The 10,000-nt window shown below is 35.2% G+C and overlaps 1 protein-coding gene across 1 annotated transcript in view; it reads left to right on the forward strand.

Annotated features, from left to right (window-relative positions):
• Positions 1–10,000, forward strand: part of USH2A (usherin) — an 821,881-nt gene that overhangs the window by 469,675 nt on the left and 342,206 nt on the right. The window contains exons 38-39 of the mRNA XM_017870028.1: positions 4,423–4,574; positions 9,696–9,858. Of these exons, the coding sequence (XP_017725517.1) occupies positions 4,423–4,574; positions 9,696–9,858 (315 nt within the window). The remainder of the gene's footprint in view (positions 1–4,422; positions 4,575–9,695; positions 9,859–10,000) is intronic.

Consider the following 10,000-nt stretch of genomic DNA (forward strand, 5'->3'; position numbering starts at 1 on the left):
AAAAAAAAAAAAAAAAAAAAAAAAAAAAAGTAGGTGAAAGACATGAACAGACACTTCTCAAAAGAAGGCAGACAAACAGCTAACAAACATGTTCAACATCACTAATCATCAGAGAGTTGCATGTCAAAACCACAACGAGTACCATCTCACACCAGTCAGAATGGCTACTATTAAAAAGTCAAAAAACAACAGATGCTGGCAAGGCTGCAGAGAAAAGGGTTGAATGCTTGTATACTGTTGGTGGGAATGTAAATTAGTTCAGCCACTGTGGGAAGCAGTTGAAGGTTTTTCAAATAACTTAAAACAGAACCACCATTTGACCCAGCAACCCCATTACTGGGTAAACACCCAAAGGAAGACAAAGTATTCTGCCAAAAGAAACATGCACTTGTGTGTTCATCACAAGACTATTTGTAATAGCAAAGACATGGAATCAACCTAGGTGCCCATTAACAGTGGGTTGAATAAAAAAATATGGTACATATATACTACGAAATACTACATAACCACAAAAAGAACATCCTGAAATCATGTCCTTTGCAGCAACATCTATGAAGCTGGAGGCTTTTATACTAAGCAAATTAATACAAGAGCAAAACAAACAAATATTGCATATTCTCATTTATAAGTGGGAGCTAAACATTGGGTACTCATGGACATAAAGATGGTAACAGTAGACCCTGAGGGTTAATGGCAGGGAATGGGGAGTAAGGGTTGAAAACCTAACTGTTGGGTACTATGCTCACTATCTGGGTGGTGGGATCATTCGTATCCCAAACCTCAGCATCACACAATATACCCATGTAAGAAACCTGCACACAAACCTCCTGAATCTAAAATACAAGTTGAAAAAAAAAAGCTATTGGTACATGTCCTGTATTCTAGTTAAAGTAAAAAGCATCTTCTTAGGCTTCAGTTTAAAATGTCCACTACATTGTATTTGTTAGTTTTTGTTACTCTGTTTAGGAATCTGAGGTCAATGAAATTAAAATTGTCATGTTAATAGGTGTTTTAGACTGACTGGCTTACTAAAAGTGTGTTTTAAAACTGAATCATACAATGTTTTATATTGTATTGATTCTGTTTATATTGAAATCAGCTTAATATGATGTGTGTGTGTGTGTATCAGTATATTAGTCCTACAATGTGATTCTACAATTGATCCTTCAGCCCTTCCTCCATATGCTGTCAAATACAGATACTGTTTACTTTCAGGATGCCAGGTAACTCTGTGTGTGTGTGTGTGTGTGTGTGTTTTTCTGTGATCTCACCTCTGTTAAAGTTAGACTTCATTCTCATCCACCTCTCAATTAGATACATCCTGGATACTAAAAAGTTTTTGAGCAGTTGAATTAACTGTCACAAATCTCACTTAATTTCATTCTCAGCTTATTTGTCATGTATTCATTTTAGTCTAAGCCCTTCTTTCAATAACTGTCTGCTCTTTATATATCCATAGTTCCAGATGTCAAGGTTATCTAGCTTCTCAACATAGATTGCTAAGGGTTGACTTGCTAGAGTCCGATAGACAAAAAAAAAAAAAAAAAAAAAAAGAAGAAGAAGAAGTAACTTTAGAGAGACTGTCACTGAGAGAGGATGTAGAAGAACTCAAACAATGACACAAGAATTGGTAAGGTGCAGTCACTGAGTGATGTTTAGGGTAGAAGCTGGGTAAGAACCCTGTATATCTCATCAATCACTGAGGCATTATAGAGTTAGAGAATGTAGTATTTGATGTCCATAATCAAACTTTGAGTCTTCACAAAATGATTCAACTATATTCATTATATTCTCTGTGAGAAGACAGGTAAGTGTGTATACTTACTAGAAAGATTTCCTTCAAAATGGTTAAGATTTTAGAGTTCATGCTTAAGGGGATGAGATTTAGTTATAATGAAAATTAACTTCTATAAAATATCTCATTTCCCAATATGTCAGATAAATGAGATATTATGCACATAATCCTAACATAAAAGACATTCTCTGTTCCCCAATTATGTAAGAAAAGGGAACTATTGATTTAGGTACTTTCTATCTCAGTTGAAAAGCAGGTCAAATAGATAGTATTTCTAGGGTCTTATGGTTTCTTTCAGAGCTTCTGCAACACACTATTTGTACATAAGATTTTTTGGGAGGTTAACTGATTGCTTCACAGAGAGCCTGGCACATAAGAATTTTTTGTCATTGTTATTACCTGATTATATGTTTTTTTCCCTTTAAATTTTCTATGTATTATAGGTAACTGGCTTTTTCACTGTGTCTTTCACTTCTCAGCTTTAATTCATTTGTGTCTTTGTGTGTCAGGTATTAAATAGAATTAAATCAAATTACCTTCTATAGGTATTCATAAAGTTCCCATAGATGGTCACACCAGAAATAAAGGAAAACAGACACTGGCAGCCAATCTTTTTCTGTGTGAGGAGCTATAAGTGGTACCTGATAGTAAAATAAAGACTCTTTCCAAAAAATTTGGAAATAAGAGAAATGGACTTATCAGAATGATAAACTGTACAAGGTTATCTTCTTAAAGGAAAATGAGTCACAGCAGTAGCTTTTTAAAAGTATGAACTCATTTAAATAAAAAATGCTTTAATCCTAAGAGAACGTATTGACCTAGGTCTGATTGGTATAAGAGAAAACATTTCAGATATTTAAAACAGAGGATATTTTATACAAGTAGGTTGCTCTCAAGGTGTTATAAAGAAGGGCTGGAAGAACAAAAGGGAAAGGTGGCAAGTACTGGAAGGAAAAAAAGGATGATTGACGAGAGCTGCTGCTTACTGCTACACTTGCCGATTTGACATTTGAACCATTATGGGACGCTACCCCAACCAGAGCTGAAATGCCAAAGACATTCCACTACCGAAGAGGCAGAAAGTGCAGAAGAGATGCTTCTTCTGTCTGGGATGCTTGAGGCTGCAGGTGCTTTGTCCCCTGCTGACACAGCAGCTGTCAGCAAAGGCCTCAGCTCTTGGAGCTAGAAGCTGGTCGTTTTCTTTCTTCCTGCTTCTCTCCTCCTCGCAGTGCCTCCCACTGGCAAAACCTAATAGAAGGCCAACAAGCAAGAGTTGGAAACGTAATTTGTAGTTTGTAGGTTCAGCCGTACAGAACAGGCTATGGAAGCATGGATGTGTGGCTGGAGTGGACATCAGACGATTAACCTTCTTAGCTAGTTGGCATTCACACACACCCTTGTACTTTTCACCACCTTTCATTACCAATAACAATCACTCTGTGCTTCCGTCGAACATGATACTACAATGCTTTGTACAAATGATGGTGCTCTCACCTCCCTCATCATATTCTTATCTGGGTGATGTTAATTCCCCTTTTAGTTCAGACACAACCCAGCTGGATATTCTTCAACTTAAAAAAACCAAACTATAAATTAATACCCACTAACCCTATTTACATAAATCAATGGGGAAAGGAGGAAGGAAAATTGGTTACTATATACAAATTTCTGTGTAATAAGCAGAAATAAAACATGACAGCATTTATAATTCTTGTTTCTATAATTAGTTGTGAGATCATAGCTGATATTCACAACTTCTTCTCCTTGCCCTCAGCTCGTGGTTCATCTGTCTGGAGTTCTTTTATTTTTATTTTTTGTAGAGATAGAGTCTCACTACATTGCCCAGGCTGGTCTTGAACTTTGGGGCTCAAGTGGTCCTTCTGCTTTGGCCTCCCAAAGTGCTGGGATTACAGGTATGAGTCATCGTACCTGACTGGTTTGGAATTTTTTACCTAATGAGGTCACTGGATCTTCATTACTAAGGGGGTCTATGTCTTTCATGTTTATCTTGATTGGGTTGCTGCAGATTTGCAATGCTTATATGATTGGACCAGGTCATATGAAGAGATGCCCTTTTGAATGTCCTGACTGACAGACAACATGCAGTAGGAAGTCAGTTTCTCCTCCAATATGATACCTTTTCTTTTTGCCTGTTATAAGGATGCTATGAAGAGAGGGTTAAAGAGAAGCCAATGTGTACCAGGTGCTTAGAACAGTGCCTGATACATCATGAGTCATTAACAAATAAGGTCGATTTACTTCTGGGGCTTCTCTATTAAGAATATATTTTTTAGAAAGCAATACAAATTATAAGTATGCTTTACTTATTAATTTTTGATCTGGAACACACATGACAACTGCTAACAGGATGCAACAGAAAGATTCTCATGCTGGAACTGTTAGGTTCTATTTCTGTCTCTGTATTAATTAGCTTTACAATTTGATATTCAAGGGTAACATCTGTTTTATCATTTGGTAAGAGACAGAGTCTAGACAAGGAGAAATACCAGAGTCTGTGATTTAATGATTCCATGAAACCAGAAATCACATCAAGAGTGCTTGCTTTCTTAAGACCTTCTTTGCTATTGTCTAGTAGTCATACTGAAAGGCAATTATTATCTTCCCAGGTGTTATCATGAGTTATGGATTATATCTAGATGGTGTATTAATCCACAATTCCTCAGAACTCAGCTGTCGTGCTTATGGATTTGCTCCTTGGAGTTTACATTCCTTCAGAGTCCAAGCATGCACAGCCAAAGGTTGTGCTCTGGGCCCACTGGTGAGTATCTAAATTTACATTCTAGGAATGTGTTAAATGTCAGATGACACTGAATATTAAGGACGAAGTAAGTGGCAGTGACTCACCCTCTCCACAGCTAGCCTTTCAAGCAGGATGGGAGATTTTTCTTTTTATAAAAGTTCATTTAAGAGTTACTAAGATTTTATATTCAACATAAATTTCAAGACTGAACATAGGTCTAGTGAAGGGCAGAGTCTACATTTTATTGAAAGAAAGATAAGTTGGCTAGTGTAGTAGGCAAACATGAAATTTTTCCTAATTTAGTGACATATTGAAGGTGGATGTTTTTTCTTTCTAATCATGGGCTCAACATCTAAGTAAGTTTAAGGTTAAAAAATGAAAATAATTGAAAGTCCGTAAGTGCGACAATATGGCAACACTGCTCCCCAACAGGTAGTTAATCAATTAATAGGTTGAGTTTACCTCATCTATTAGGATAAAATGGTTTTATGTGATACAGCTTCATAAGAACGGTATTGAAAATTACATTAATATCAGCTTTTGGTATTCATATTTCAGAAATCTGTATCTGAAATGTATATCTATATTTCATTAGCAGTTAACAGCTTGACAAGATTATACTTTCTATTCCTAATATAATTTTTAAAACCCAATTAATAGCACACAATTATCATAAACTAGCAGGACATTCTTTAGTTTCAAAACATCACATTACACTTTTGTGCATTTTTCTTGATTAATTAGATTTTGCTTCTTTAGTTGGAAAATGCTCATTAGTCTTAGATAATTTTTGGCAATGTTTGCTAATGCCCTATCATTTTAATGCATACTGTCTTCACTGAAGAGTATATTATATAAATATTACCTTGGAAAACAGCTCTATATTTTAATTTCTGCTTCCTTATTTTTGATCACACCTCTCATTTTGTTTCAGAGATTGGTTGCTTTCCAAGCAGCTAACACCATCCATCGGTGGAGCTGAGCTGTAGTCTTTATTGCCATTAAGCATTTTATAGCCCAGACCCCTCTGATGGATACTTACCCTTAAATGCAGGAATGGCAATAGGCCAGATTTTCTTCTCCATTCAAAAAAAAAAAGAAAAAAGAAAAAGAAAAAAAGAAACAAAAGAACACGTGAGATTGAAATTTACACTTTTTCAAAATGTAAGCTGCACATCGTAAGTCTGGTTACAAAATTGGCTCAGCAGTGTCTCCTGATGTTCTGGCAACTTTAAATAAGGGGGACCTGCATTATCGATCTGCATCCTGCACAGGTGGTAACTATGTTAACCTTAAGAAATCAAATGCCACAAAGCTTTGACAGGAAGGGGGGAAATAGAATTGGGTTGTAAAACCTAGTCTGCCACGGCTTCATATATTCTAGACTCTATCCTGACTTACAGCACAGAGTTATTTTCTCCCTTGGTACTTTCTTTATCCTGTACTCAGTATGCAAACGCTTTTCCCTAGTCAATGATCCATCTCTAATCACTAGGATTGAACAACAATGTCTTTATTTAGAACAAGTCAACTATATGCTACCAAGAAGTTAAAGCCCATGATCTTTAACTGGTTTGCAAAATATTTTTGTCCCCATCACATTATATGTAAACCCTTAAGTGATTGCATATCTGAGTATTTAAATAGCCCTGGATAGCTAGCACAAATCATGAAGGATATTACAGATTCAGCTTCTTTTTGTTGATGATTCTTTTTAATGTGTGCTTATTGATTTAAGAAATCTGTGAATCAATCTTAAAAAGCAGAGTTTTCTATCATTAAATTATAACGCGGTACTCAACAAAATTCAGTCAAAAGTGGCAATGGTGTATAATGGTTTCTTAAGATATTCATCAAAAGACAGCCCAATACTCTGACATTTTAAATAAAAAAATTTCATTGAAACAGAAAATTTATCATTTCTACTTTTAAATATTTTGCTGGCAAAATCAGAATAAATTTTGAAATAGTTCATTTTTTTGTTCATCTAACATTTGTTAATGATAATTCTTGTTATTTAGATTATGCATGCATGCAGGGAAATACTATTCAATGTTTCCAATGAGGAATATGCTTCACAGTCCCAAATGTGATATGGTTCATCTTCCAAATTGCAAATTGCTCATATAATAAAAAATATGAATTTGGTGTAGTATTTTAAAATAAAAGACATACAGAAGTTCCATATTCTTACCACTTGAATGTAGTATTAGCTCAATTTTTTTTTTCCTAATCTGACCAGTTTGTTAGCTATTATTTATGGTTCAGGAGGAGTTGCCCTGTACCTATCTGGAAAAAACAAAAACAAAGCAAAACAAACAGCAACAAAAAAAACCACGATTCCCTTGTGGAAATTCCAATATAGAAAACAATTGACAATGCCTCTGAACCAAATTTTTAGATGCTAATGTGTATTGTCAAGTTAAATTCAATGAAATTGGGGTTTTATAAATTTTGAAATAATGTAAAAATTAACAGAATGTAGCAGAAACTTTTTGAATGCTTTCCTTCCTTTCAATTGTATTAGAGGGAAACCCTTCACATTTTGTAATACTCTTTAATAAAATACAATAATGTTTTCCATAAGAAAATCACTTTGCTTTCTTATTCTCCACTCAGCCAATGTTACTTAACACTAGTGGAGTCTGAGATTGAGAATTTTATGACCGTGTCTTGTATTGGAACATTCATTGGATTGATCCTCCAGGAACTCTTTTAAGGATGAAGTGAGAAACTATAGGTCATTCCTGTGTGATATGGCTAAAAAGTTGTCTTGGTTCCTTAGTGATGTCATACTTACACAGATAACTAGACCTGGATAAATACACACGTACAACACATTCACCCTTTCACATGTTTACATGTTTTTTTTTTTTTTTTTTTTTTTTTTTTTTTGCAAAGAAGCAAATAAGTGTGTTATTTAAGATATCTAAATCTTAATGGCAATATATAACAGTCAAGCAAAGGTTATAGGGGAAGTCTTTCTTAAATGTTCTTGAACCCCTTAAATCCCAATGCCTCCGTAGAAAATATACTTATTCCACTAAGCCCCAGATTTCTCAACTATTACAAAGACAAATAATGTCCACTTTAAGAGAGTTGGTGTAAAAAATTAAATAAAATATCATTTACACAAATTTCTGGTACATTGCAAGAGTTTTGTTAAGAATAACAGTTTATGGTCAGGCGTGGTGGCTCACGCCTCTAATCCCAGCACTTGGGAGGCCGAAGAGGGAGGATCACAAGGTAAGGAGTTCGAGACCAACCTGACCAATATGGTGAAACCCCATCTCTACTAAAAATACAAAAGTTAGCTGGGTGTGGTGGCGGGCGCCTGTAGTCCCAGCCACTCGGGAGGCTAAGGTGGGAGAATAGCTTGAACCTGGGAGGTGAGGATTCCAGTGAGCTGAGATGGTGCCACTGCACTTCAGCCTCAGAGACAGAGCAAGACTCACTCCATTTTAAAACAAAAGAATTACAGTGTATTAAAGTGTTTGTAATGTTTTTATTGCACATTTGCTCTCAAGTATTTTTTCTGTCAAGAGAGGTTTCCAGGCCAAAGCCAAGCCAACTTTTACCTTTCCCAAGTGTGTTTTCCTTCATATTCCTTTTATGGCAAGGTAGATAATCAAAAAAGTAAAACGAAAAGAAAGACCAGGTCAGCAATTTCCAAATTCAATGTGTAGTAAAACTGACGTGTTTATCCAAATACTTAAGGAAATGTAACGAAACATATTTATTTTGAATTAACCAACTATTTGAGGATTATAATATAATTAACTGGAATTGCCCTTAATTCTTCAACTTTTCAAGTCTCATTTTATTTAGAATGCTTTAAAATCATTCTATATACAATAATAACTATATAGATAAGCATAATAAAACCAATTACATTGTCATAAAATGTTAAAATGACGAATTGATATTTTTCTAGCCTTGTTTCTTCATCGTTTCTGTACATAACCATTAAACTAAAAACAAAAGAGCAAGCATTATAGTTCTAAAGAACCCCATAGCTTTTCTCTGATGAAAATAAAACATGTTGTGACCTCATAGTTATTAAAATTAACACTTTCTTTTCACATTTATTTTCATAATTGATAAAGTACATTCCCCGTAACAAATAAAGGTTTTATAATTGATAATATTTGCCTACCTAAGGATTTCATATTTGATGACCTTCTTGGGAGGCAAGAGCCTATACCTTAAGAATAAAGTTGAAATTATCAACACATTTAGTAAATTGTGAAAGGTCAAATATTTATGAGTGATGTTTATGAGTTTGTAGTGATTAGTTAACTGAATTTAAGCTAATGATTAAAAGATAGTAAAAAAAAATTCTGAACTCTTTTCTACTTTCTTGCCAACTACATCTTCCTCTGACAGCTTGTTTTACTTATTTAGCTATGGAAATCTTCCTGACCACTGTACAGCTAGGGATTACATTTTATTTCAGAGTCCTCCTCTTGAATAATTCACCTGTTGCTGTTTTCTGCATAGCTTCATTAACACAATCAACATTTTTTTGTGATTGTGCCTTAGGGATAGAGTCCCTAGGATGCATATATTTCTTAATGTTAGCATGATGCCATTTTTACATAACTATTAGCAACATAGCTCATAAAAATTTTGCATGTGGGCATGCATGCCTGTGCACACATGTACGCATCCATGTGTGTGTGTGTATGAGAGACAGAGAGAGAGAGAGTCAAGATACTTGACTGGCGTGGCTTTTTGACAGAGGCCAGAAGTCTACCACCTCAGCCAAGGACTTATAAAAACAGACTGCATGCATTTCTTCTCTTTTGCAATCACATACAAATTATTTTAAAGCAGTCCTAGAATTGGTCTATGGATATGCACAGCCATAGGCACAATCACAGTGTGAGCAGATCCACGTATTCCGGAAATCACAAACAGCTGCCTTGGTCAGGAGCTCAAATTCTAAGCTTTAACAGCAGGGGGAAGAAAACATGAGGTGTGCTTTGATCCTGCTGACAAAATGAGGTATTCATACAAGATGCTACTGTCAAAATAGTTTACTTCACAGCAAAAAGAGATTCTTTGAAGAAGTATGCTCAAAGCGAACCATGTACTTATTTTATTTGCAAACAAAAATAAATCTTTTTATACTCACAGGTGGAAAATCGAACTCTAGAAGCTCCTCCTGAAGGAACAGTAAATGTGTTTGTCAAAACACAGGGATCCCGGAAAGCCCACGTGAGGTGGGAAGCACCTTTTCGCCCTAATGGACGCTTAACATACTCCGTCCTTTTCACTGGGATATTCTATGTCGACCCAGGTAATTTGTTTTTATTTTCTAAACTTTAAATAACATTAGAAAACAACTCATTTTTATTTAGAATCTTTCCTTTTAGCCACAGATGTTGTTTTCTTTATTTTCCTGAAAATAACCTATATGGATGAGCTACTGCCCAACGGTT

This window comes from Rhinopithecus bieti, unplaced genomic scaffold, assembly GCF_001698545.2.
Source record: "Rhinopithecus bieti isolate Rb0 unplaced genomic scaffold, ASM169854v2 scaffold_1673, whole genome shotgun sequence".
NCBI classification, from domain to species: Eukaryota; Metazoa; Chordata; class Mammalia; order Primates; family Cercopithecidae; genus Rhinopithecus; species Rhinopithecus bieti.